A 26,933-nucleotide genomic window follows, 5' to 3' on the forward strand; every position below is an offset into this window, starting at 1 on the left:
AGCGCAGGAATGCGGAAGCGTTGGGGAGGGGAAGAAGGAGTTCTACACGTCTACGCTCAAAGGCTCACTCAAGTCGCGCGCATGCACCAGGGTCAGCGGACAGATAAAACGCTGCTGAGAAGGTGGTGTGAGTGGCTCCCTCTTCGTGATCGCTGAAAACGATTTCAAACGGATTCTTTTGTCCGATGTGAGTGGGGACGAGCCGGAGTGCTCGAACGCAGTAGCAAGAGGCGGAGTCCTCTTGGATAGCACAGCCTGGCGTGTTAGAAACCACGAAAGCAGAAAGAGCCACAAAGAGATGCGCCTGTGCCCACTGGAGCAGGGCTCGAAGGCAGCAAGAGGCAAGCGTGGTAACGCCAACGGTCAACGCTGCATAGAAGAAAGTGACAGAATAAGAGAAAAGCAGATGAGGTCACAGAAGCGGCCGAGAAAGAGCGAAAGGACTCGGCGCCTCTCCTGTTCCAGTTTGGGTGTGTTGCTGGCTGGGGACAAACGTGCTGCACCCGCAGTAAACTCGACGAAGGTGTGTCTTCGGGGGCTAGGGACGTTGAGATGAGTAGGGGGAAGCTGTGGCATGACGCAGGTGGGCGTGAATCAGTATGGAAGAGCAGTGGTATTGGCCCAAGAAGCGAGAGGAGATGCGAGGCGAAGAGAGTCAGTTAACCGAGATGAAAGAGACGTAGAGAAGGGACACATATGAATGGCGTCTGTGCGAGCCAGTCCCCATTACTATGTGTGACACACTCACAGAGAGGCACGCAGACAAAGCGGGAATCGCGTGCTGCTTGAGGGAGAGAGGAAAGAAGCGAGTAACACGCCTTCCGAAACAGGAACCAAGGAAAGCACAGTATGGCATCCCCTGGTGGGTCGAATTGCCGCGTCCATGCACTACTTGGGGGCAGTACGGAGAGCGATGAGATAGATCTGCAGGCTTGCCGAAAAAGAAGCCTGACCTCGCTTTTGATGCGTTCCGTTGTCTGATGCACACAGGCCCGCTAGAGTGGAGTTGAGATCGCGTACTATAGCAGAATGGGCACGCCGAAAATATATATATATACATATATATATATATATATATTGCATCTACTACTTGTCCAGAGGCGCTACTGTGCAGGTGTCGAGTGAAATGTGCAAACCGACAAAAACACGCACAAACGGAGAAGCGAGAAGAAGCAGAGGAAGCAATTCCCGTTCGACTGCCACCCACCACTCTAACAGCAAGAGTAACGGTGACGAATCGGCGCTTCGCTCAAGGGTGAAAGAAAAAAAGAGCCCGCTGTGTCTCTGGTGCTCGAAGTAAGGCGCAAACAGAAAGCGTCACAAACTAACAGAAGAAGGCATAGAAAAGACCCCTCAGCTAGGTACGGCAGTTGTGCTCTCCACAACTCCACAGACAGGTGTGCAACTGGTGCGTTCAATGGGTTCTACAAGCTCTAGGAGGTCCATCAGCCACGCGCGAGTTCTTTTGCATGCACACATAGCACGGCAGCCCGCACTAAAATGTCCCAGAAGAACGACACAAGGTAGTAAGCAGGTGTTCATTTTTCTACGAAAGACACCGCGCCTCCGCATCATCTCTCTCTAGCGAGACGTCAGCGGCACTCGTGATGCCTTCTACCTGTAGATATAAAACATCGGCGGAAAAGAAGCGCCGAAGCTCGTCTGTCATGGGACCGAAAATGTAGACCTGCTTGAAGTTGAACTTCGGGTTACCACCGTTTGAAGAGACGATGGGGGTGACAACCCGGCTACTCGCCTGTCCTTCAAACCAAATCGATACGCGCACGCCATCCGTGGCAAAGTCAGGCAAATGATGCAGTTCCACAAGCTCTACGATGACCATCACCTCTTTGGCCTCGGTGAGTAGTACGTGAAGGTTGCATTGCAGCAACGGTGGTGGACCCACCAAATCGTACAGCGGCACGACAAGTGTGTTTACTTCGTAGGAGCCCAGAAGGATAGAGCACAGTGAGGTTTTGCACGTGCCGCAAAAGCACACAAGCGGTGCACGTGCTCCCCCTACACCAACGCCAGCAAGTTTTGATACCATTTCCGACACAAGCGCATCGCGCTCCATAAGCGCCTCCTGCAACTCCACCTCCATCTGCGAATCGTTGAGCGTCAGCAATTCTCGATTTAGCGCCTCGATATCCGCCCTCAACTCCGCCACTTGCGACTCATAGCTTTCAACCAAACCTTTCTCTCGCGCTACAGAGCCAACAAGGTACTGACGCAATCTCACGAGGTCACTACACTCCAGGTCTTTGGAGCTCTTGTTCACCTTCGCCTTGTTTGTGATGGCCATCGCGTTAGTGGCGTAGTCCAGCGTGGAGATGGACTCCGTCAGGTTGAACGCTGTCGGCGACACCGTCGCCAGCATCCACGTCTTGCTGTTCCCGCCAAAGCTCTCCGACAGCAGTCGCGTCAGCTTCGACTCGCGCAGCGAGATGAAGGCGTCGCCGCCCTTGCGATCGCTGAAGGAGTTCAGCGCGCGCCCGAGCATCAGCAGTGAGTGGTTGATCTTCTTTGCCTCCTCAAACTGCTGCCCGGTCGACTCTGTCTTCGCCTGCCGCTCGCTCCCCGCAAGGTCCACCAGCGACACAACGCACTCCAGATCCTTCTTTTCCACGCACGCGAACTCCTGCGACAGCGAGATCTGCATGATCGCGTGCGACCGCGAGCTCGTCTCGTTCATTTTAGTCTCCGCCGTCTGACGGTTCGCGTTGCCCTTCCGCAGCAGCTCTATCATCCGCTCAGCGCTCAGCACCTGATGCACGCTCGCGCCACGCACGTACACGCGCCGACTCGGGTCCTCGTGGATCTCTAGCGACTCCGGCTCCTGCCCGCGCTGCCGCGGCGCAAGCAGGTCGCGCACCTTCTCCATGTACACCTCGATCATCGACAGCGACACCTTGATCGTCAGGTCAGCGTCCTCGTCCACCATCCGCTGCGCCTCGTCGAACAGGCACCGCACAAACCGCGGCGCCACCCCCGCGCGCTCCTCGCACCCCATGTCCCCGAGCAGGCTGTACGTCTTTCCGCTCCCCGTCTGCCCGTACGCAAACAGGCACACGTTGAACCCCTTGTACGCCTCTCTCAGCATCGGCCACCCGATAGCCTCGAACACCTCCGCCTGGTCGCCGCTGAACACATGGTCGAAGCGGTACGCACGCTTCGTCCTTTGCTCGTCATCCACGACGACACTGCCGCCCTCGGCACCGCGCACTACAATTTTACCACTTCTCTGATCCCCTTTCCCCAAAGGGCGGACACGAACAGACACCTGCACGCGCGATGTAGGGTCCGCTGCAGCACTCATTTTCCGTTTCAGATGCTCTATTTCGCACTAATAACAACAAGCAGTAGCTGTTGTTGCTTCCCTAGCGAGAGGAAACAGCTCGGGTACCAGAAATGCTGCAGAGACACAACAGATTTTTTTTTAAAGAGGAAGGGATGTTATAGCGAAACGAGAATTGAGAGAGCAAACAGGCACGGTCTTGGTGAAGAACATATTTCCACTACTTTCTACGCAGTCGAAATGCGAGCTGTGGCGGATATAGGTGCAAAGCACGCAATGCGCCGCATCTGCCCTTTTCTACTCGAAAGACGCCATTTTCCTTTATTGAAGCCGAAGTGGGGAAGAGACGGCTCTCCTATGAGTTGGAAAGCCGCAAAGGTTCTTCGGGAATAGAAAGCCTTGTCGGCTTCCCTGGTAAAGAGTTGCTTTGCTTGGTTTTAAATAGAGTCAATTACATGACACGAAACAATAATAATAAAAGTACATTCGTTCCTGGAGCTGATAAACCTTAGTAGTTCAGCTTCGTGCGGCGCCAGTGGCGGCGCTTCTCGTTCCACTTGATGCGGTTGCCAGTACGCAGACGAATCCAGTAGGGAACCGGCTTGTTCTGGTTCATCTTCTTCGCGTACTTCTTCTTCACAGCGAGAGGCTTGAAGCGGCCCATTTTGTCGAGCTTCTAGGAACTGCGATTGTGGGGTTAGCAGTGTCAAGTTTTAGGTGGTAACATGTGAGCAGTGTGTAGGGGTATTCGTTGGATTCGAAAAAAGTCCATTTCGTAGCAAAGAAGCATAGAGACGAGTGGAGAGAGTAAGGAAGTGCAGAATAGTAAGTCACCAACAGCACGCTCAAAAGACGGCGCGCGAACCGCTCAAGGCGAGCATAGAAATGCTGCGCCTGTAACTTATAGTTCACCAGTTGTTGCCTCATTCAGAAGAAGGGGTTGTCCCACAGAAAAGAAGCACCCCTCGCTATACTGGAAACTCCCCTGTCACGTAAAATTGAGGACTGTTGACTCAACGCGGTGACGGTGCACCGATCCCCCTCCGCTGCACTCGACAGGCTTACTTGAGTTATCTTTAGTCACAAATCTGTAGCATCATGACAGTAGCTGTCGATCCTCAGCGCGTGAATCGGAAAATTCGTTTTGAGGAGCAAAGGAAGCCCATCAAAACCACCAAAGAACAACAACAAGAGAGAAGAAAAAGACAGGGAAAAATGCCTCGAGAACTTCACAGAATGTGAAAAGGAGAGCCTGTCACTACACACACATTTTGCGGCAATCCCACAGTTTTCTCAAGTTAAGGTGGGCCCCAATCGCAAAAGCGAAGGAGAGGAACAACGAATGAAAAGGGCCGCAGTAGCAACATCCCAACGGTACCTACCACTTGAGAAGCTGTCGACCCTTGCCACAGGTAAACAGACGTTGACAGCATTGCAGGCAGCTAGTATGTTCTCGTGAAAGAGAGGAAATAATTCCCTAAACTCAAAAGCAGGACCTAGCACTTTGCCATCACTACACGGCGAAAGATCAATTTGTCAGATAGTCGTGAAAGCTGACTCGACGATTTGATAGTGTTTGTTGCCAACTACTCATGCGGGTTTTCGTAGTTGACGAAAAAGGATTCAATCAGCTTCGTCATGTAGTAGACATCAACAGTACCGCACATCTCCCGGATACTGTGCATGCTGATCATGGGGTTGCCAATATCAGCAGTTTTTATACCGGACAGAGCAGACAGAATGGGCCCGATGGTGGATCCGCAGGGAAAGTCATTTCGCACCACAAACTCTTGGATGGGTACGTCAGCCTTCTTCGCCATATCCTTCACTACGGCTGCTGTTAACCCGTTGGTCGCATAACGGACGTTTGCATTGTATTTGATAACAGGTCCTCCATGGAGAGCTGGTCGGTGAGCATTTTCGTGCTTGTCAGCGTAATTCGGGTGACACCCATGTGCGCCATCGACGGACAGAAGAAATGAGTTGGCGACCAACGTTGCACGAAGGGTTTTGTTGCTTACAATGTGCTCAATAACATCAGGAACGAGCGAGCCGGCAGCACCCTGGGATGAACTGGAGCCACACTCTTCGTGATCGAACAAGCACACCATGCGTATCATCGTATCATTTTCCAATGAGCCCGCCTCGATAATCGCCTTCACAGCGCAATAGCACGAGATCAGATTGTCAAGGCGCGGCGAGAAGATAAACTCATCATGAATTCCTCCAATTACCGCCGGCTGGGTGTCAATCACGCTCAAATCAAAATCGACAATATCATCTGGGTTGCATCCAGCAACGCTCGCAATAGCCTTCATCAGGGAAACGCAGTGATTCAGATTCGATGCATCCTTGTCGTCACACTCTGCAATCTTCGCGGCTATCTGCGTAGATATGATAGGGATCAAATGAGACTCCTTGTTGAATGAAAACGCTTCGCGATCCTTGGCAGCGGTCAAATGAATAGCGAGATTTGGGATACGCATGATTGGCTTGTCGATCTTTATAATTTTCTGCTCCAGGCGCTCTCGCGAAATGATAACGCGGCCGGCAACCGTCAAATCGCGATCAAACCAGGAGTGCCACAGACCACCACCGTAGCACTGCACTGCCACGCGTTGGTAATCAGCGGCGGTCGATTTTGTGCGTGGCTTCACCAGAAAATTAGGGGAATCCGTGTGCGCGCCAACAATCTTTACACCGTTCATTGGGTCAAATTTTCCTCCGACTGAAAACGCAATGATGCTGGTCCCATTGCGCGTCAAGTAGTACTTGCCGCCAGGAGTTATTTCTGGCCAAGCCTTTTCCTCATGAAGCTGCGTGTACCCGGCATCCCTCAGCATGTCGGAAACTGTTTGCACAGCGTGAAACGGGGTGATGGCTTGATTCATAAAGTTGACAAATTCCTTTGCCATCTTTACAACGTGCTCAGACATAATGGTCGACATTATGAGACTAGGGGAAAAAAATCTCCTGCGGGGCGCAGAGGGACGAGGCAAACGAAATGCGACTGGAACAAATGAAGGATAGTGTGAAGGTAACACAAAGAAATTGAAGATTACGTCTATATGCATAGACTGAGAAGTAAACATTTTTTACACGCTCATCTGCATATAAGTATACATGTATGTGTCTCTGTAACTAGCAGACAACCGGCGAGACGGTGTGCATTCGTCAAAATGCGCCAACATCTCATTCACAGGGGTAAGGATGTCATAAGAGCTCACTTTGAACATACTGCTGTGTGGATAGGGTATTTTTCTTGGAGCCACAAACAAGGTCCCATAGCTACCACGGGCAATCACCAGGCCTGCTACACTCTGGATGACAGTGTTTTCTTTTGCATTTTTTTTTCGCGGGTGAGGAGCAAGCTGCTCAATCGAAAATTGCCGAACAGATGGTCTCAGATAATGGAAAGCCTCGCTGATTAGCAAGGCAAAGCCCTCAGGGCTCTTGAACTTGGAACTGCAAAGACCGCTCTGATTAGAAGAACACAGAGTTACAAGGTCTCACAGCGGAAGCCGTTCACAGGCATCGACGGTTGGTGTTACAGACATGGCATCCGTCTTTCTGCACTCAAAACAAAAAGGCTTTCCACGGAGGTGCCTGGTTGCAACCTTCAAAGTTGCTATCCCCTTTTGTCAACGACAATGTATGGTTCTCTTCACTAGTATTTCACTGTCTTCGTCGGCGAAGAGCTTTCTTGAAAAGGAAAAAGCGACTGACAGAATCTGCCACTATCCACATCAGAAGCTAGACTTGGATAGCACCCTTTGTCCACTCTTGTTCCTGCTGTTCTGGGGGCGATAACCTTGCTTCTTAGTTGAACATGCGAATGAAACACTAAGGGAGGGGCACATGGGGCAGTTTGTGTCGCGTTTAAAAAGACTGTGAACACCGTTAAATAAACTTGCATTGCCATTGGCACTATGACCCCCCCCCCGATCACGTCTGCATTCTCTTAACACCTGCCTTGTTTGCAATTGCGGAAAACTGTAGACCAGCAAGCACAAGCCCTTGCCTCTCCTCTGCGTTGTGCGCTTTCTCATTTCAAAAGGGAGGGGGAGGCGAGTGAGGTGGCAGGAAGACTTTGCCTTTCTTGATACACACGTTTGATTGATATTCGTAGCGACAGCGCGAACAGCTCCTCTTTACTTGAGGTGATGCTCCTGTGCGGTTATCCTCGGAAAAAGAGGCACAGGTAGTCGCAGCTGCTGCCATGCCCTGCACAGGTACTGCTTCGCCGCAGTATGGCAACAGGGCTTTGGAGTGCCCGCTAACTCGCTACACGCTGACCCTAACCTGCTGTGAAAGAATCACTCGCCTCTACTCACTGTCACAATCCTTCTTTCCTCAACTGTGGTGCTGCTTTCACTCATTATTACTCTCTGCCATTTCATCCTTATCTTTTTTTTTTCAGCAACAATGCACAGTCATTTTCAATGAAATCTCTTTTCCATCCGTCGCTGGTGGTCCTCGGGCCCGTCTTTGCGATTCCTTTGAAGCAACAGAAGATTGATGAAGTTGTCCGCGTCGATCATGCGGGTGAGGTGGCCGCTGTGCGTATTGCGAGGCACCAACTTGAGTGGATGTCGCCACTGGACGATGCGTACCCAATCACGCGAGAAATCCTGGACGACGAACTTGTGCACCAGCGAGTGATGTCGGAGCTTGCCGAGCGGCACGGAGTGCGGACCACTTCGCTTGATCCCCTTTTTAAACTTGGAGCATTTGTATTGGGTTCTGGGACGGCGGCTCTAGGTAAGAACGCGATGATGTGCTGCCACGCAGCTGTTGAAACCACTATTTTCAACCACTATAACGATCAGCTCCGCGAGCTCGAGGTGCTCGAGGACAAGTGCTCGGATATCAAAGAGAGTGAGGCCGAGAAGGAGGCCTGGGCGGATGTTAAAAACTACATTGTGAAGTTTAGAGATGAAGAGAAGCATCACCAAGAGCTAGGGGAACAGAACGGTGCTGATCAAGCTCCTGCCTATCCGCTTCTCTACAATGGCATTCGACTTGCCTGTAAAATTGGTGTTGCGTGCGCCAAGCGTATCTGAGCTGCTCCGAGAGCTTATTCACACTCTTATCCTTCGAGTTTCATTTCCAACGTCTTCTAGTGCACTAAGAGAAACAAAGCTAAAGGCAAGACGCGCTTGATTGGTCAGTCTTGTAAACTAGGTCAAATGACTTTCGTCGAAGGCGTATCTAGCTGACGATATGAAATCAACGAGACTCGCAACTATAGGCTCGATATGTGTTCGCCATTGATGAGGTGAAGCCCGGAGAAAAGAAACTGATGACTTCACGTGCTTCTGTCTACTAGTTATGCTGCTTGTGCTTCCTGCCACACTTTGCGTTCGGACTATTCTTCTGTGCCGCCCTCCACTCACCTTTTTCTTCACCCAAAGCTGAAAACAACCTGATATCGAGCCCCCTCTTCTTTTTCATTTGGCCGCAATGGAACTTTCGCAAGGTGCCGCGCAGGCGATCTCAAAGTTCACTGATGACTTGGCGAGCATTGATTGCAAGTGTGATGAGGAGACAACTGCCCTGCGCCTCGAGTACCGCAGCAAGATGGAGCCTCTCCTGATGGAGCGCCGTGAGCTTCTCAAGAGTGTCACCAACTTTTGGTCCGGTGTGCTGTCGTCTCCTGAGACACCTATCTCGGCGCTGCTGAACGGCACCATTGATCCTAAGATTATTCGCGCTGTCACAGATTTTCAAGTGGTGACCCGTATCAGCGAGAATAAGCTCTACCGGAAGATCATCTTTACCTTCCGTCAGAACATGTTTGTCGAGGAGGGCGAGATCTCACGAGAGGTCGACACGGACATGAAAACGACCACTCTGCATCCAGTTAAGTGGAAGTCTGGCACCGAGCGCGCGCGCACTGACTCGCTTTTTGCCTTCTTCACAGAGAGCTTTTCTTCAGATCCTGAAGATGTGATGGAGGTCACTGAGGCTCTTGATACAATTTATCAGAACCCGTTCCTGGCGGTCGAGGCGGACTAAACGCTGCAATACGGCACTAAACAACATGAGAGTTAACGCAAGAAAGGTGAAAAACAAAAGGCAAGTTTTCCTCTTGGTGTCTCAGCGAGGATATGTTAAGGAGCCTGGAACTCTATCACCTTAGATGTTTGCTGGGCAACATGTGTACAGGCAACTTGGTCGACAGCACTTTGCGAGCAGGTATCGGTCAGCAGCTGCTCTTGATCTTCTCTTTCCCTGTAGTCGGGCTCGTTTGGCTCGTCATCTCAACTGTTGTATATGCTCTGCACTTTTTGCATCTTCTGCTGCTTCTCGCTAGACAAGGAAAATAGGAAACAATTACATCTGCAAAGTAGAGTAGAGGCCCTTCATCTTTCCAGTATATCTTGCTAAGCGCGCCACAATTAGATACAATGAATCTTCAGCAAACTACACGTGGCATACAGGACCTGCTTTACACACTTGGTACATCACTGGAGAGGTTCAGGGGCGCGAACGGCTTGCAGCATCTGGTAACCACAGGAAAACTATCCCTTCTGTCGCTTTTCGGCGTGTTCGAGCGCACTAGGGATGAAGAATACGAGAAGCGCTCCGCAGCTGTAAATGAGACTCGCCGCTGCTTGCTGCAGCTTGTCGACGACTTCGAAGGAATTACTGAGTCGACCGCGAAGTTAGTGCAAAAAGTCGACCGGCTGCTGGGTACGCTTGAGCAGTTTCATTGTTGTTGTGACATGGAAGTCGACGGTCGCGCCAATGTCAGCGGCTCAGATGTCCCGCAGCTGGGACAATATTTCCGGCAGATTCGCGAAGCCAGCAGTCAGTTAAAAGGGTTTCTTGATGACTTCAGCACCTCAAAAACCACGTGCGTGGATGTGACACGCACTGCCATAAAGGAGATCGAGAAAGTGAACACAGACACGTCGTGCAATGTGGCGGCTGCACTCACAGACTTTGACCGCCAGCGTCGTCGCCTTCAGATGAGGGAGAGCGAAATGATGCACGCCATGTCCCGCTCCACGTCCAGGGAAGACCCGGCTGTACGATACGCAGAACTCAACTGCGTGAAGGAATCGGAGGCGCTAGAGAGTCTTGGTCGGAAGTACATTGATTCTCTCGGAAATGCCATGACGGCAACTCATTTTGCTCTTGAACAGTCGTCGATGACCGGCTGGGCGTCGTCCAACGTCTTTTTTGTGCAACTCGGTCAGCTTTTCAGCGAGCTATCGACAACTGGTAAGGCGATTGCAGCGCACCTTCTATCCATAAAGAACTCGCAGAAAGTGTCTCATCAGTTGTCAGAGGAGAAACGAAGGATTTTGCAAGAGCAGAGAGCAGCAGCCACTGCGGCAGGTGTGGCGACCAACACTGAGACAGATCTTTTTAGTGGAGGTGCAGATGTCTCACCAGGGGCGTCGTTTCCTCTTGTTACTTCATCTCCAGCGGGCCCATCTGCTAGGGTAAGCTCACCAACTGAAGGGCCAGGCCGCGGGTCTGTGAATCTCGACGATTTGTTTCACTGAGGAAGATCCTGAGAGCCATGACGCGGTTCCGCCGCGTTTATTGCTTTTTGGTTTGTGTGCAGTCTTTGTGCTCTCCCTTAGTGTATCTTTACTGACTCGTCACCCTATCGCTATGTACTTGCTTGCTTCACACTCGTTTCGAAAATGAAAACGCTTTGCTTGTCTGCCCTCTGATGCCGTGTGAAGCCACGGCCATCTCCCAACACGAAGCACTTGGGGAGGCTGTCCCTTTACTTGTATCTTTCACTGTATGTGTTCGAACGCAAGGTCCCTCTTGACTTTCCGGGGGTGTTGATTAAGATGTCTGTGCTACTCTTTTTTCCTGCGCTTCGCGTGAACCAGTCGGGCAAGTGCTGAGGACGCGGTCTGAACCTACATATCGCGCGCAACTCCAACGAGAAACGACAGCTCCCCTCTTCGCAACAATGCACGATTGTGTTGTTGTTTTGTCGTTGCTTCTCAGAATTTCTTTTCTTTTCTCCTTCTCTTTAATAATAAAAACGGCTGCAGAATAAACAGGGTTTCTTATCACTACATTGGCGATTACAAGAAGCAACGATAATAACTTCATTTTAATAGCAATGAAGAATCGACCCGCTCTCGCGCTGGATGCGGCAGTTGTGGAGAAGTTCCAGCAGGACTCGAAGTCTTATCAAATCAACAGCAACAACTCTCTGCAGTTCCGCGCGTTCCTCTTCAATGAGGCCGGTATGTACACAAAAGACGGCCGCGAGTTGCCGAGCACTGTGAAGAAGGATGACATTGACTACTCATCGAAGCGTAACGTCGGCGCTGGAGCAAGCGGCGACGTCTTTTTCGCGCGCCTCAAAAATGGTACATCGATTGCCTTAAAGCGTATTCCCATCTCGTCCAAGGCGCATAGGGACGAGGTGGACCGTGAGCTGCAGGTTTTCATGGCCCGCGGCGATTCTCCGTATGTGATGAACAACTACGGCGCCTTTTGGGATGCCGAAGACGACGCAATTGTGATCCCGATGGAGTGGATGCCGTACACAGTGAAGGACCTCGGACTGTTTTGGGGTGGGCTCAACGAGGCACTCTTGAAGGCAGTCTTCTTCCAGGTGGTGTCTGGCCTGGTTTACCTGCATGATGTGAAGCGTGTGCTGCACCGTGACCTGAAGCCGAGCAACCTGCTCATCAGCGAAACTGGCCACGTGAAGATTGCTGACTTTGGTGTGTCGAAGCTGATTCAAACGCTTGCTGTTTCGTCAACGTACGTTGGCACCATGTGCTTCATGGCCCCCGAGAGGTTGGAGCAAGGCATGTACGGCTTTAGCAGTGATGTCTGGTCACTGGGACTCACCATGATCGGTGCTGTCACCGGCAAGAACCCCTGGGCGCCGCCGGAGGAGATGAATCTCTACCAGCTGCTCGGCAAGATGGCCAACGGAAGTACACCGACGCTTCCTACGTCCGACGCGTTTTCCGACGACGTGAAAGACTTTGTGAAGCAGTGCCTCGAGCGTGACCCGGACGCCCGCCCAACCTGCGCAGAGTTGCTTCAGCACCAATTCTTCGATGGGATAACCACCGAAAGTGCTGTGGCGATGGTCAAGATGGCAGTGGAGCAGATGACCCGCCTCATCAATAACAACGCACAGAAGGAGAAGGAAGTGGCTCGATCACAGGAGTCTCTGGAGAATGATGTAAAGGCACAGCTTGATAAGATGGTGTTGTAGTGGCGGAGAGTGATGTAGCTCCTTCACTTCTGTCTCATATCTGCTTCCCTCTTACAAGAAAGGGTGGTGTGCAGCACTTTTATTCAATGTTGGCTGCTTTTTATTCTTCACTTGCTTTCCTTTTTTTTCGTCGTTCTCTTTTGCATGGACTTGTCCTACTCCTATGTTGTGTTCTAGTCTGCTATTTATGACTCGGCTTTTCATTATTTTTTGTTCTTTACTACGAAGGGCCGCTGCAGCAATGCCACGTACAAGGCAGCAGATTCACACAGGTATGACATACACTCTCTGCCACGTGTGTGCTCACATGAAGCGCACCTCTCTTCCAATGCGACCACTCACCCCCTCCGTGTTGTTTCTCGCGATCCTGTCACACTCCACTGCGTGCGTGTGTGTTGAATACCGGAGTAAGGCTTTTGTGCTTTTTCGCGGAGGTTCTTTTTGTTCTGCTTTACATTTTTGTCTAATATTGGCGTACAGGTTCCATCCTTCACTTCCCTTCCTCCCTGCCTACCCTTTCTATACCCTCGCGTGGCTGGGGAGAGGCAAAGGGGGAAGGGGGTGACATACGCGAGTGTGTCTGTTGTTACAGCATGATGACGATGCGTTGTTTTGCCTTTTTCGCCTGTGATTTTGTTTCGGTTTTACCTTCTTCCCTTCTCCCTCTCGATCTTTCACAATCAGACCTTCGAGGTTATACACCCTCATGCCCCCCTTTTCCGTTTTGAGGCGTTGAAGCACACGAACACCTTTTACATACGAGGACGAAAGGCGCGTTGTGTCAAGCTCCACGCACGGTGCGTTCGCCGAGGAATTATGTAGGCGTACCATGCAGTATTGTTCTCTACATGTTTGCTGTTGTCCTTTTTTTGGTTGCTCCCCTCCCTTTCTCCTTCACCTACGTCGGGCTCCTGGCACAGCATGGGGCCGTTTCTGTGTACACTACAGCTCACATCAAACGCATGACGGAAGACCGGGAGAAGAGCAGGATTGGGAAACGCATAACGTGAGGGCAGAAGCAGCACCAACAACAAAAAGAAACCCTACGCACACTCCTACAGGCGCGTTTCTTGTAGGATGCCAAGGGAACGCAAAAGGACGTGACTGCCGTTCTCTCCTCCCCCTTTTTGTGTTTTATGGAACAGGGCAGGGAGGCTTTCCTGAGCTGGTGGCTTGAACCGGCTCACCCTCTCCCCCCTTCCCTCTCCTCTCGTTCAGATCGGATGTATGAACCGGTCTCTTTTTTTTTCGTCGTTTCTTCTGCTTTTCCCTCCCTTCGTTTCTCCCTTCATTTTCTTTCCCGTCCTCTCCTTGCCTGTTCTGTCTTCGGCACCTTTTTTTCCGTACTTTGCCTTATTCCCCTCCTCCCCGAAAGAGACCGTAACAAAAACGAAAACAAACAAAAAGATGTCAAGGCCTTTACACTTTCACTTCGTGGAACATGTGTCTCCTCTCTCTCCCTCTCGTGTTCTTTTTTCCCCCTTTTTGGCCCCTCTTATCTTTGGATGTCCTCCTCCTTTTCTTTGACCTCTCCCCCCTCCCACTTCCGCACATAGAGACAAGCATACATATATATATATATATATAAGGTTTTCTCCCCCCGATTTTTTTTTTGGTCTATGGTACGTCTGTGTGCGTGCGTGTGTGTCTCTCTTTCGCTGTGCCTCTTACCCTCTTCTCCGTTGGAGTTTTTTTTTCTATTTGCGTGGCTGTTTCTTTTATTTTTCTGACGTGGCTGTCGTTGTGTGTCGACGCGTGTGTCTGTTTATGTCTGTGTGTTTTCGCTTTCGCTTTGTCCTTGATTCGCTCTGAGTAGCTCAGCAGACACAACACTCAACATGCAAGAGGCACACACACACACACGCATACGGTGAGAAAATCCCTTCTTCCTCATTGCCTCTCCCCCACCCTGCGCACCGTTCTGCCTCCCGACCCTCCACTGTGAGTTGTTAGCCGCGAGTGTGTGCGCATTTGAAAGGAGGAGAGGATGGGGACCCACGCCCTGTACCTGCGGGAACCTTATTTTCTTCTCGCCAGTTGCCTTCGCCCAACGAAGCTGACCTTGACCCCAGCGAAGAGGTTAATAAGAGCGGTGCTCCATTCGGTCAGTCGCACGTTCTCCACTTTCGTGGAGTACTTGCATCTGTGCGCCTGCGCACGTCCAACGGGACATCTCTCCACCCTTCTCCACCCATCCTCCCTACCCCCTGCGTGTCTCCTCACTGCTGCTGTACTCACTCGACTTCTTCTTTGCGCTTCTCTGTCCCTTTTCTCCCTTTAGCACCTGCCGTTGACACGCTTGTTTTTCTTCCCTCATTGATTTTCTAGTCCCTCTCTCTCGCTTTGCTCACCCTATCTCCCTCCTTACCTTTCACACCTACCGAAGGCTGACGCACGTGCAAAGCTTCTTTTTTAGCAAGTCCACGTAAGCCTGCTTCGACTCCCTCCGTTCCCTCCCCCGCATTTTCCGCTACGCTTAATTGAGTGTCTTTCGCTTCCTCATCCCCCCGCCCGGTGATGTTCCGCTACTCCCACCTGATTCGCTGCGCCGCGCAGCCTGTGGTGAAGGTGTGTCAGGTTGGCCCCGTGGTCACGTTAACTATCAACCGCCCCACTCAACTTAATGCCCTCAACAGGGCTGTGTCGGAGAGCCTCATGGAAAACTTGGAAAAGTACGACAAGGACCACTCGTGCTCCGCGTTCATCATCACAGGTGAAGGTCGCGCATTCGTCGCGGGGGCTGATATTAAGTCTATGAAGGATCGCACCTTTTCCGAGGGCGTCCTGTCAAGCGACTTTCAAGCATTGACCCGCATCCGTACCATCGGCAAGCCAATCATTGCGGCGGTCAACGGTTTCGCTCTCGGTGGTGGGTGTGAGCTGGCCATGTCCTGCGACATCATTGTCGCAAGCGAGGAGGCGAAGTTTGGACAGCCCGAGATTAAGCTGGCCACCATCCCAGGGCTGGGCGGCACGCAGCGTCTGACGCGCATGATTGGCAAGGCTCGTGCGATGGAGTGGGTTCTCTTGGGCAACACGTACACGGCGGCCGAAGCGGAGCGCGCGGGGATCGTGTCGCGCGTGGTGAAACACGAGGAGCTGATGCCGACGGCCATGTTCATGGCGGAGAAGATCGCAAGTTACAGCCAGATTGCCGTGAGGCTGGCCAAGATGGCAGTGAACGAGTCGCAGGAGACGTTGCTCGCGGCTGGTTTGGCGTACGAGTCTATGGTTTTCAACTCCACCTTCTCTACTCACGACAGGAAGGAGGGCATGACCGCGTTTGTGGAGAAGCGCGCACCTCAGTTTCAAAACAAGTGAAGTGCTTCCCCGTTTTACACTCGGGCACACTCTATTCTCCCTGCTCCCTTCAGGTAGGTTGGGGGTGAGGGCGGCAAGCGTGCCCAACTTCACTTTCCTCGAGGGTAGCGAACAGCGCGGTGAGCGAGGGGTGGTGGTGGTGGTCAACGGAAGTGAGAAACAGACGAAAGAAAGGAGAGGGTCCATCAGGACGTGCAGCAGACAAGGAGACGATGGGGACTGTGGAAGTTCAGCATTCCCCTCTTTGTTGGCTCCGCCTCAGAGATGAACAGTGGAAGAAAGGCATCAGGAGAATGTGATCGTATGATTGCGCCACTCCCCTGCCTGGTTCCTTAGTGTTGTTTTATTTAGCTTATTATTGTGGTTTTTTTCTGTTGTTCTTGTGTTACCCCTTTGTCTGTTGGATGCGTCGCTCAGCGCCTTCTCCCTTAGCCCTTTCGTTCTTTGTGGTTTCTCTGTTTTGTGCGCCACCTTTTTACCCAAAACGTTCACGTTGTTCCTCGCTCCTTTTCTTTTTCCCCTCCCTCGCCATCCCCCAGCCCGTGCACAGTAAAGGGCCTCTCTCACCTCCCTTGCTTGTGTAGCTGATGTACTGGGACTATCTTGTTCGCTGCGATCTTCTCCGGTTTGTTACTTCACTGTTTGGGTCGATGAACTCCATCTGACTCACCTGCACACATGTTCTCCGCTTGCTCTCTCACCGAGCGTGATGTTTCGTTGTTTCGGTTTGTAGTTGCGTGTGAAGAAAAGAAGAGTGGGAAGGGGCAGAGGGTGACGTACCTTGCCTACTGCCTGCATGGGCGCGTACGCCTGTCTCGCAGGGTCCCTTTCTGACCGGGGCAAGCTACGTGTACCTCTTCCCCCTCCTCATGCACAAGAATGTGAATCCCAAAATATCTTATGCACGCCTTCCCACAGTGCGCAAACCACATTCTCCAGCACGCATTTGTTTCTCTCTGTGCTTGTCTCTCTTCTATCGCACACACTCAGAGGGGAGAGGTGCCAAACAGACCTGAAGGGGACCCAGCGAGAGGCGCGGGATGGAGTTTGGGAGTCCGGGAGAAGAGAGGGCATACATGTACACGTTGCCTTCCTCTCCAACTCCCTATTCAATCATCTTCACGTCACCTGCTTGTGCGTTTAGTGTAGGATCACAGTGACTCCCACCAGGAAACCCGTTCCACTCCCTCCTCCTCCTTTATGCGCCACGCACCACGGCTGCTCCTTTCACTTCTCACAAGTTGCGCCTTTCTTCGCTCTGTGCTCTCACACCAATTCCCTCTCTTTTTTCTTCTGTTCTGTTTGAGTACTTTGTTAGCGAAACAAACAACATAGAAACTCCCCTTCGTGGCGGTGATGTCTATTCATGGCCTCCCCCGGCCCCGACGCTCTCTTTTCGTAGGCCTTTACATTCCGTTTTCCTTTTTCTCATGCACACGTTCGAACGCCCTCTCTCTATCTGTTTTTGTCGTTCGCTGTTTTACCCCTTCTCACCTCAATTCCTTCCCTCTATCCCCCCTCACCTGATTTCGCTACCGGATGTCTTCTGTTGCCTCCTCTCTTGCTTCGCATACCATTGCCCTGAAGGGCTTTTCGTCTTTCCTCCTTTCTCGATGACTCACGTGCTCGCACGTCCTGTAAGCACCCATCGCCTATTGCTGCAAGCGTCTGCGTTCTGCGTTCCTTTTTTTGCTGTTGTTCTCTTTCTTCTCTCTCCACCCGGTGACGCGGGGGGACAGATCAGTGCTTGGTATTCCAGGGTCCAGTACACCCCTCACACTCTGTGTGGGGAAGCCGTGCAGCCCCTCTACCTCTGCCAATGCCGAGCCACCTCTGGTGGTGACAGGGGGTCAAGTGCCTACGACGTGGGGAGGCCAGAGTGGTTTGCCGCGACGGATGTCGGCGGCCAGGTCGTACACGGCGCTGCGTCGGGGCGACCTGCGACAGCGAATGCGCCCGTGTGCCGCCCATGTGATGGGCGAAGTGTCAGCGCGACGCGTACGTCTCCCACCCCCGGGCCTCACACTGCCTGCTGGTGTGGGGCGCCTGGGTGCCACCGCGGGGAGATGCACTGGGCGGCGACCCGCGATGCGGGGGTGGGTGGGTAGCGCTTGAGGCGTGTGCCGCTGCTGAGATGAGTGGGTCGGCGCATTGGTGTAACGGGTGTGCCTAGCGCTGCTTCGCAGGTCGCGGATGGGGCTTGCGGCAGGCCCGGTGGGTAGAGCGAATTCACGTTCTATGGCAGAGAATGATGGCTGTGTTGAGAAAAGTAAAATCTTCTTACCCTTTTTGGTTGCTCGCATTTTGGTAACCACCACGCAAATGGTTAAAGGAAGTGCAAAGGGAGAAGAATATACCGCAGGGAGAGGGCGGCGGGAACGACTCTCCCTCCAGTTGTATAGGCGTGAGTGCTCACCATCTCGTCTGTGTGTGTCTGTTGACTATGTATGTGCTCTACCCTTTTCGGGCATCAGTAGACCCTCTTACCTTCACACCCTCATGCCCCCTCTCCCCCACAGTGATGCAAGGCGTCTCCGCCTCCTTTCCCGGGTCACGTGATTCCTCCATGCCGCCTTTGCCGCTGCGTCGCTGTCAATCGTTCTGTTTCCTTCTCTTTCTCTCAGCGTGGGTGTCGCACGTGGCAGCATTTACATCTTTAACATTCTGTTTTCGGTTCTTCTCTCGTGTGTGTGTGTGCTGCCGAAACACATTTTCTCCTTACTTGCCACACTCGCGCCCTCCCCCCTCCACCCTTCTTCCACCTTTGCAGCCAAATTCTTTTACATTTATCGTGTGTTCATCCCCGTCTTGGCGTGTGTGTGTGTATTACCAGTGGCGCCCCTAGCTCGAACGCGCACGATGCCGTTCCCTGTGACGCAGGAGGCGTGTCCTCATGCGTGGAGTGACTCTGCCATAGTGACCCCGTTCCCCGGAAAGACAGTGCACCGCGACGAGTGCGCGTACTGCTGCCGCACGTGCCGTCAAGGCGACGGGGTCTATGTATGTATGGCATGCCACACGGGTCTGTGCTGTGAGCACCTGGAGAAACACATGGGGGTGCACGGGGCGCACGCCATGTACACAACCGTCAAGAAGCTCCCTGCAAAGGAAATGGAGGAGGTGAAGGATGTGAATTACCTTGGTGTAGTGGCCCCCGCGGAGTATGAGACGGCCGTGTGCTGCGCGGATTGCCAGGTTCAGTTTGCGCAAATACCGGACCTGGCTGTGGAGGCGTACAGCGGCATCATCAACGCACCGGAGCCAGGCGCGCAGGATAGCACAGCTGATGGCGGTGTGGGCCGGCTGCAGAAGCCGCAGTGCCCTCACCTGGTGTGCCTCGAACAGCTGGCGAGCCCTTTCGCTGTTTGTCCACCGACTTCCGACGACATCTGCTCCGTGGAGATGTGCGGATGCCACGTGAACAACTGGATGTGCGTCACGTGCGGTGCAATCGGTTGCCCTCGTCCCGAGGCAGGCGGCCAGGGTCATGCACTACAGCACTATGAGCTGACAGGACACCCGGCGTGTGTCAAGCTTGGGACCATCACCGCGCAGGGCGCCGACTATTATTGCTACGCCTGCGACGATGACGTTGATGACGTACACTTCGAAGCCCACATGGCACACTTCGGCATTGACGTACAAACTGCCAAGAAGACCGCCAAGACGATGGGCGAGCTCGAGTACGACTACTCCTCGCAGTTTGACTTCAACAAGATCACGGAGGCCGGCGTGTCCTTGACGCCATCCTACGGCCCAGGCCACACTGGCATCGAGAATATCGGCAACAGCTGCTACATCGCATCCGTTGTGCAGTGCCTTATGTCGCTGGGCCCGTTCCAGCACTCCTTCTTTCCGGCCAAGTCATCCCCGCATCAGGCGCAGTGCAGCGCGAATCCGTACAACTGCCACCACTGCCAAACAGAGCGCGTGGCAGCCGGCTTGCTCTCCGGTGAGTTCAGCCGCGAAGGTCACGAGCTCACCAACGGCATTTGCCCCCGCCTCTTCAAGAAGGTGTACGCCCACCAGCACCCTGAGTTCTCCACCGGCGCCCAGCAGGATGCTCAGGAGTACCTGCTTTACCTACTGACAGAGATGCAGCGGCACGTGCACCTCAACAGCAGCGGGAGCACCAGTGCCGGCAATGTGCAGCAGCAGATTCACCCGTCTGATATCATGGAGATGGTGATTGAGCAGCGTATGCAGTGCAGCAAGTGCCAGCGAGTGCGTTACACGTACGAGACGGACAAATGCCTATCCTTGCCGATCCCGATTGATCCAGTGTCGGCCTCGTCTGTTGCGGCTGCTGCAAGCGAGGAGGAGATGAACGCGATACGGCCCCGGTGCTCGCTGGAGGCCTGCCTGCAAGCAGCCACCTCGCCGAGCGGCATCGAGTGCCGGTGCGAGGCATGCCTTGAATCGGCCGTGTACTACACCGTCACCCGTCTCGCCAGCTTTCCAGATGTTCTGCCAGTGTACATTCGCCGCACGTACTTCGACATGACTACCCGCAGCACAAAGAAAATGGATGCATATGTGGAGGTACCGCAAGAGCTCGTTCTGGAGGCTTACCGCGGGACTGGGCTGCAGCCGGGTGAGGTGCTGATGCCTGCTTCGTCAGCCTCCCCTGCACGACAACCTAGGGTAGATGCCCACGCTCCCGCTCCGCCGCAGGAAGTAGATGAGGTGGCACTGGTATCGGTGGTTAGCATGGGGATCGAGATGGACGTCGCGCGCTACGCCCTCTTACAGACGAACATGAACGTTGAGCTCGCCATTGACTACATATTCAGCCATCCGCATATCGCCGACGAGATCAAGGCCGCGCCACCGTTACACGCCGAGGAGCAGAAGCAGTATTTGGCCCCAACCCACAACGCTACTTCAGTGAGCGCTCCGAAACCGGCTACCGATGGGGCCGCTTCATACGAGCTCACAGCGATGATCAGCCACATGGGCGCGAGTGCGCGGACGGGGCATTACGTTTGCCACATTAAGGATGCCGCGACGGGCAAGTGGCTCCTGTTCAATGATGAAAAGGTAGGTGAGTCGCAGAACCCGCCCTTCTCCCTGGCGTCGCTGTACTTTTTCCAACGCAAGGCGTAAGACATTTTGACTCTCACGTCCTTCTCTTTTACCTGTTCGACGAGTACAATCCACTATTGGCACGTGCGTGGGTGAAATTCATCGGCCCGAGTGCTGCGCCGGTGCGTGTATATATGTATGTGTGCACGGCAAGAGAGCTTTCTCCCGGACATCGCGCGGTGCTGTGCTCGATTACAGCTCCCCCCGCCATCACGCTGTGTCGCTCCTCCATCCCTTTTGCTCATCATGTGATGCTTTGTGGCTCTCACGTTTCTCGTTGTCTGCCTTCTGTTTTGGTGCATTTTCTCTACTTGTTGTGGCTTCGTTTTCGTCGTCTGCGCCTCCACGCGTTTTCCAGGCCCCGCAGAGAGTTTCCGCCATCTATTGTACTCCTCCTTTCCCCTCTATCGGGGGAAGAAAGCAATATCCATACCTTCGGGGCTCGCAGAGCCACCGAAAACGCGCTGACGTCAGCAGAGATGACTCGGGAGGGCAGGGGCGGACTCTGTGCCAGAGCCCATGAGCTCCGCGAGCGACGCCCCCACCTCTTTTGCGCCTCTCTATCACCTCTATTTGTACTGAAGTATCTACCTCCGGCGTGAAGACCACAGCTAGTTACACACGCTTTTGAGGTCCTGGTCCGTCGAGGTATATGCACACCCACCGACACCACTATCAGAAGTCAGAAGACGGGTAGCACGGCTTGCCAGCCTTCTGTGCCTTCAAGTGCCCTTTCTGACGCGCTTTGCTCTCTCTCGCTCCTTCTATTTGTGCGTGCCGCGCATCACTGCCGCTCTCACCCCCAACACTTCCCTTTCTCACCGCACAACCTCCCTCTCTCCTCCGCAAACCTTTGCGAAAACGAAGAAGAAAAGAGCGTACGAACAGTGGCCACCGCCGCCCTCTTCCCTCCGCCCCGTCTTCCCATCCCACACAGCGAACTAGCGGAGGACCAACAAAGAGAGCGGCAAGCAGGGATGCAAATTACAACTGACTCTACCCACCTTTTTTTTACCCATCTCACACACACACACACTGACGTGGGCACTCCAGCAAGACCGTGCAACGTCCACACCAAGCAGGCAGGCGCTTCTACACACCTGTGCACACGCCCCTCTGCTCTTTGAACATATGTTTTTCTTCTCTCCCACTTGTCAGATACCAACAAGCCAAGGAAACAAGCCCGCGCCCACGCTCATTCGGTTTTCCATCTGCTGACCACCGCTGTGGGCGCAGCTCCTCGGTCCTTTCGTTCGTTTCTGGCGTCATCAAGTTGCTTTGCTATCGTTTGTTTCACTGTTATCGTTCGACTTTTCGTCTTGTCTACCGTTCAACTGCCCTCTCTTCCTGTCGTGCGTGATTCCCCAATCACACGCACGAATCTGTGATACCCACGCATTCCGATACTAGCGGGAGCATCCACAGGGGGAGGGGGGGGACCAGGAGCATAGGAAGACAAACGGGCAAGTGTGCAAAGTACGAGAGAGAGACAGAGGACAGGCAAACCATAACAGAGTACGCCGTGCTACAGTGCTTACGCAACAGGTGTGTGTGTGTGCTCTCTCTTTGCCGTGTACCTCTTCCATTTCCTTTTCCTGTCTCGTGTCCAACTGGACAACCCCCTCTGTGGGCCGTTGTGGCTTGCTTTTTTTTCTCTTAATCTGACCTTGACTTTGTCGGCCTCGGCGGATCCCTTGTATACAGTACACCTTTACTTCAGCGTGGCGAAGGCGTTGCCTGGGGCACTGAATGCCGACGTCAAACTCCCGCGCGCTCTCCTCCTTACTTTTTTTTTCTCTCCTAATCCAGCAGGTGGGCGCACCAGCCCCTGCGGAAAGACTATGGCTTTCCTCCCTTTGTTCTTGTTAGTGCTCTTTTCTGGGGACATCGCGGTGCGACGAGATCGGGGCACGATCGACTTCTCCTTTGTTTCTCCAGTGGAAGCAGAGTCTCTCTACTACCTTTCACGGCTACGTCTAGTTTCCATTTTCTTTGATCGGGGGCCACAGTGGCCTTAGGGGCCCCTTCTCCCTTGCTATCTCTGCTGTTCGTGCCTTCAGAGTAAATCCCGCTCATCCGACCCCCTTCATATCTTTGCCCGCTGAGACAGGAAGCTGGGAGGACAGATTGTACCGCACTTTCGTCAGAACATCAACACAACATATACGCTTATTGATGGCTTTGTGAAAAAGACGCATTCCGTTCTTACCGCTATGATCTCGATGTAAGCGGCGCGATCGCACCCCCACAGAAGTCGGTTCGATGTACACGAATATGCTGGCTCGCTCACAGACTCGGTCTCACTTTCTCTCCCCCTTTTCCATCTCTCCCCCCTCTCTCTCACGCTGGCGAAGGAAAGGAAGTGTCCACACGCACACCCCATCTATCTGTGCTGTCATTGATATGGTGGTGTGCCCCCCTCCCCCCTTCATCTCACCTTTTGCCGCTTCTCCATATTGTCATATATATATACACACACGTTTTCTAGCGTTTATGTAGCGGGAAAAACATATCGAACCAGAAAAATACAAAGCTGCGATAGGCAAGTGAGAGAGCAAGGAAAGAAAAAGAAGTAGTGATTCACTGTGAGAAAGAGGTGCGCACACCTGCGGTTTCCACCTACAGAGACCCCGATCCCACGAAGATTCCGAATCACGCGGCAGCTCTTTTGCGTGCCGTCGTGGTGGCTTGTCTTTTTACCGCGCGGTGGCTGCTGCTCTCTTTCTTCGTTTCTTCTTTCTCTTTCCCCTGCTCTCGTTTCCTTCCTCATTTTCTACTTCTCTTGTTGTTCTCTGTCGATCTCTTCGCGTCAGATTCCTGTAGAGCGGCTTCTTCTAGATAGAGCAGGCCAGGCTGAAAAAGTGTTAGAGGGTCGCTGCTACGGCCGCCGCGTCGTCTCTGTTTCCTTCTTGTCTTCTGTGCGGTTTCCCGTGAGTGTGTGCGTGTGCGATTTGCGCCTGTTTCATTGTTGTTGTAGGGGCTGCCTTCGTTGTCTTCGTTTTTTTTCGTGCGCACTTTCAGTACTCTTCCTCGCGTGGGTGCTGTGAGTGTTGGTAAGCGTGGGCAGCGCGTCATTCTTCACCGTTTCGTCCTCCTGTCCATGTTTAATCCATACGATCTACGAAGGGTCTTCATCGATCCGAACACGAGTAGCGCCTCTATCCCGTTTCCGTACGCTTCTGCCGCGGACTCTGCCCAGGTGCCACATGGGCCCCGGCCTGAGGGCAACATTTTGTATCTGACGCCGCCTTATCCCTCACGTGTGTCCGGGACCCCATCGGCTTCCAACAGCACAACAGAGTTCTCCAATTCGCAGCTGCTGGGGATTCACTCGGCGAACCACAAGACCGGAGAGCCATCCACCGCGGCTACCATCGGCACCCCAGCCACCACCGCCGCGTCCGTTTCTCTTGTGAACTTAATGCAGCCCCCACAGCCGCCGTCTAACATCTCGTACGATCCTGCTCGGATGGGCAGTGGCACAGCGACGTCTTTCTCACGATACCCCGAAACGCAGCCAGGGTTCTCGCAGGCTAACACACCCCTGCATGCCACGCAGCCACAGATGTTGCAGCAATCATTCGTGTTGCAGGCCCACTCTCCTTCGCAACCCTTTACCGCATCGAGCGCAGCAGCCACCTCGCCAGCGAGGCAGAGGCTCATGCTAATCTCTGGTCCCGCCCCGACGACTTCGATGAGCCCCTTCTACCCGTATCAGACCGCGGCAGTGCCTGCCGCGGCCATGCAGAGCGGCTCTTCCCATCACCCGCCCTCGACGACTACCCAGCTTATTTCACCTCTGCAGCTCACCTCTCCCACCTCACAGGGACCCTCCGCGGGTGGAAACTTCGCATACGTGGTGGAGTCTGGCTCACCTGCTCCGCTTCTCGCGTATTCGGTGTCTCAGACGTCCTTTGTCCCCTTCGCCAGCCAGCCCTGGCCGCCTGCCGCGGCCGTGCCCATGCTATCGAGCGCCTCGGGAAAGCCGACGATGGCACCGCGTGAGAGCACTTCGGGTGCCGACGCGGCCTCGCTACAGTCTCCAACGCAGCAGCCTTTTGCCACGTCGGCCGCCATGGGTTCACAGAGTCACTGCCCCAACTCCTTTCTTGCCTCCCCGGAAGCGGCCCCAACCAGGACGTCGCCCGCGCGCGCCGGGGGCACGACAGGGGCAGCGGGCGGCTCGCCAGACGGCATGCAGCCTGCGGCCCTTGGTGTACGAAATTTCTCTGCACCAGAGCCCGTAGGAAGCTGCCTGTTACCAAACGTGCCCCTCGACCCCATCATCCCACCACTAGCCCTGCCCTGTCCGCGGTGGGGCAAGCTTCCGCGTTCGTAGTCGGACGTGTTGTGACGTGCGGCACGCCACTGCAGCGGAGTTGGTGAGCTAGTGTTTTCCGCGGGGACCGAAATGTCGCTTGTTATCCCCCTACTCCTTTCGGCAAGGCGCTGGGCTTGTACGTGTCTGCAGAATGGACAGAGTCGGTGCTGTGTTGCGCTGAACCTTACGTCTTAGATGAATCCATAAACCCCTTTGTCTGTACTCCCCACCTCGTCTTTTCTGCTTTGACAGGGATGTCTTGTTTTTTTTCTTCCTTCCCACATTTGCCGTGGTTTGACCATATGCTCGTCTGTGTGTGCGTGTTGCGTTTTTTCGCCACAGTTGTAACCCTCTGCCGCCTCCCCTCTTCCTCTTTCCCCCTCGCTCGCCCATTCGCTGCTTTTTTTTCTTCCCCCTCCTCCTCCCCTCACTTTTTCCCCATCACATGGCGAGCGGCGGCTCATGTGGGCATGAGTGTGTACGTTAGCGCGCACCTTTCGTGTGTTGAGGTATGCTCCCCACCCGTTTCTTTCTTCTTTTTTTACTTTCCTCTCGTTGTGCTGCTGGGTCGATGTATACATATATATGCGTGCATGTGCGTTTTCTTTGTCTTTTTCGATTGCACTACCCCCCGTGAGAGTTTCTTCTCCCTCTCTTGCATGCTTTTCTTCTCTGTTTGGGTTTTCGTTTGTGTGCGTGTGTGGGCGCTTTTTTGTTTTCGTTTTAATGTCCTCGCGCTGAGTCACATCCTCTTTCGGTTTCTCGTTGAACTATGTTTCATGTTTGCCTCGGGGGAGGGGTGGAAGGGGAGGAGGAAGCCCTTGCTCCTCTTCCTCCCTTCTCCTTCCTTCCATCTGCTTTGTATGCCATGTCGTCGTACACTCTCGTTCACCACTCTCTCCCCCTCTCCTCTTCCCCCCTTCCCTACGCCAGCACGATCTTTTTCCGTCACTTTTTACTTTGCTTCCGCATTCCTCTTCTGCCACTCTCCCCCCTCCCCTCTTTCACAGTGCATTCCGCGAACTCGCCTCTGTTCTCTTTTACCCTTCTCCTTCTCCCTCCCCTCCCTTTTTTTCTTTCAATGCCGTTGCCGTTGGTTGCACATGGTGATTTTACTGCCCTGTATCTCCTCCGCCTCCTGTCAGGGTTATGGTACATGTCTGTTGTTACGTGTGTGCATCTGTGCTGCTTTCTCTCTCCCTCTCTCTCCACCTGGCATTATTGCCTCCCTCTTTCCACCGCATGTTCCGCCTTGTGTGTGTGTGTGTGTCTTGGGTTGTTTCCTTTTTTGTGCTTCACCTCGCGCCATCTTTCTTCGTTCTTGTCGCCGCCTCGCCTCTTTCCTTCTTTTTTTCTTGTATGTGCTGTTCCACTGCGTCGCTGCTGATCGTCTTCTTGGCTGTAGTGTGGCAGTGTCGGGCGTCGAGGGGCTACAGAGGGGCGACGAAGGGGGAGGGAGGGAAGGGGGGAAGATGTACAGCCTCCGCCCCCCTCCACCCCACCCCGAAGCACGCTATCTTTCCCCACGATACGCCGCCTATACTGCCAACCGCCCGCCCTTTTGTCCGCTATGACGCCCAACGTTTTCTTTGGCGTGCGCACCCTCTCAACAAGCACCTACTGACCCCCTCCCCCAATCACTCTCTCATAGACACAGGCACGGCAGCGCACGCAGAGAAGCACCGAAGTGC

General features: G+C 53.5%; 10 protein-coding genes across 10 annotated transcripts; 7 read left to right on the plus strand and 3 right to left on the minus strand.

The window, feature by feature from the left end:
• Nucleotides 1-1,546: 1,546 nt before the first annotated feature.
• On the minus strand, nt 1,547-3,319 carry LMXM_08_29_2380 (putative kinesin; the record flags this gene model as incomplete). Its single annotated transcript, XM_003872271.1, has 1 exon — nt 1,547-3,319. One exon carries the CDS (start codon nt 3,317-3,319, stop codon nt 1,547-1,549), a length of 1,773 nt encoding a protein of 590 aa, XP_003872320.1.
• Nucleotides 3,320-3,806: 487 nt separating this feature from the next.
• LMXM_08_29_2370 (putative 60S ribosomal protein L39) lies at nt 3,807-3,962 on the minus strand (the record flags this gene model as incomplete). Its single annotated transcript, XM_003872272.1, has 1 exon — nt 3,807-3,962. The coding sequence occupies one exon, from the start codon at nt 3,960-3,962 to the stop codon at nt 3,807-3,809; it is 156 nt and encodes a 51-aa protein (XP_003872321.1).
• A 922-nt stretch (nt 3,963-4,884) lies between these two features.
• Nucleotides 4,885-6,246, minus strand: LMXM_08_29_2360 (metallo-peptidase, Clan MH, Family M20; the record flags this gene model as incomplete). Its single annotated transcript, XM_003872273.1, has 1 exon — nt 4,885-6,246. The coding sequence occupies one exon, from the start codon at nt 6,244-6,246 to the stop codon at nt 4,885-4,887; it is 1,362 nt and encodes a 453-aa protein (XP_003872322.1).
• A 1,494-nt stretch (nt 6,247-7,740) lies between these two features.
• LMXM_08_29_2350 (conserved hypothetical protein) lies at nt 7,741-8,361 on the plus strand (the record flags this gene model as incomplete). Its single annotated transcript, XM_003872274.1, has 1 exon — nt 7,741-8,361. The coding sequence occupies one exon, from the start codon at nt 7,741-7,743 to the stop codon at nt 8,359-8,361; it is 621 nt and encodes a 206-aa protein (XP_003872323.1).
• A 400-nt stretch (nt 8,362-8,761) lies between these two features.
• Nucleotides 8,762-9,316, plus strand: LMXM_08_29_2340 (conserved hypothetical protein; the record flags this gene model as incomplete). The annotated part of the gene is made up of 1 exon (XM_003872275.1): nt 8,762-9,316. One exon carries the CDS (start codon nt 8,762-8,764, stop codon nt 9,314-9,316), a length of 555 nt encoding a protein of 184 aa, XP_003872324.1.
• Nucleotides 9,317-9,708: 392 nt separating this feature from the next.
• LMXM_08_29_2330 (conserved hypothetical protein) lies at nt 9,709-10,815 on the plus strand (the record flags this gene model as incomplete). Its single annotated transcript, XM_003872276.1, has 1 exon — nt 9,709-10,815. One exon carries the CDS (start codon nt 9,709-9,711, stop codon nt 10,813-10,815), a length of 1,107 nt encoding a protein of 368 aa, XP_003872325.1.
• Nucleotides 10,816-11,396: 581 nt separating this feature from the next.
• LMXM_08_29_2320 (putative mitogen activated protein kinase) lies at nt 11,397-12,515 on the plus strand (the record flags this gene model as incomplete). The annotated part of the gene is made up of 1 exon (XM_003872277.1): nt 11,397-12,515. One exon carries the CDS (start codon nt 11,397-11,399, stop codon nt 12,513-12,515), a length of 1,119 nt encoding a protein of 372 aa, XP_003872326.1.
• Nucleotides 12,516-15,032: 2,517 nt separating this feature from the next.
• On the plus strand, nt 15,033-15,836 carry LMXM_08_29_2310 (enoyl-CoA hydratase/isomerase-like protein; the record flags this gene model as incomplete). The annotated part of the gene is made up of 1 exon (XM_003872278.1): nt 15,033-15,836. One exon carries the CDS (start codon nt 15,033-15,035, stop codon nt 15,834-15,836), a length of 804 nt encoding a protein of 267 aa, XP_003872327.1.
• Nucleotides 15,837-18,695: 2,859 nt separating this feature from the next.
• Nucleotides 18,696-20,942, plus strand: LMXM_08_29_2300 (cysteine peptidase, Clan CA, family C19,putative; the record flags this gene model as incomplete). The annotated part of the gene is made up of 1 exon (XM_003872279.1): nt 18,696-20,942. The coding sequence occupies one exon, from the start codon at nt 18,696-18,698 to the stop codon at nt 20,940-20,942; it is 2,247 nt and encodes a 748-aa protein (XP_003872328.1).
• Nucleotides 20,943-24,021: 3,079 nt separating this feature from the next.
• LMXM_08_29_2290 (hypothetical protein, unknown function) lies at nt 24,022-25,260 on the plus strand (the record flags this gene model as incomplete). Its single annotated transcript, XM_003872280.1, has 1 exon — nt 24,022-25,260. The coding sequence occupies one exon, from the start codon at nt 24,022-24,024 to the stop codon at nt 25,258-25,260; it is 1,239 nt and encodes a 412-aa protein (XP_003872329.1).
• Nucleotides 25,261-26,933: the final 1,673 nt, after the last annotated feature.

This window comes from Leishmania mexicana, chromosome 8 (assembly GCF_000234665.1).
Source record: "Leishmania mexicana MHOM/GT/2001/U1103 complete genome, chromosome 8".
Taxonomy (NCBI): Eukaryota; Euglenozoa; class Kinetoplastea; order Trypanosomatida; family Trypanosomatidae; genus Leishmania; species Leishmania mexicana.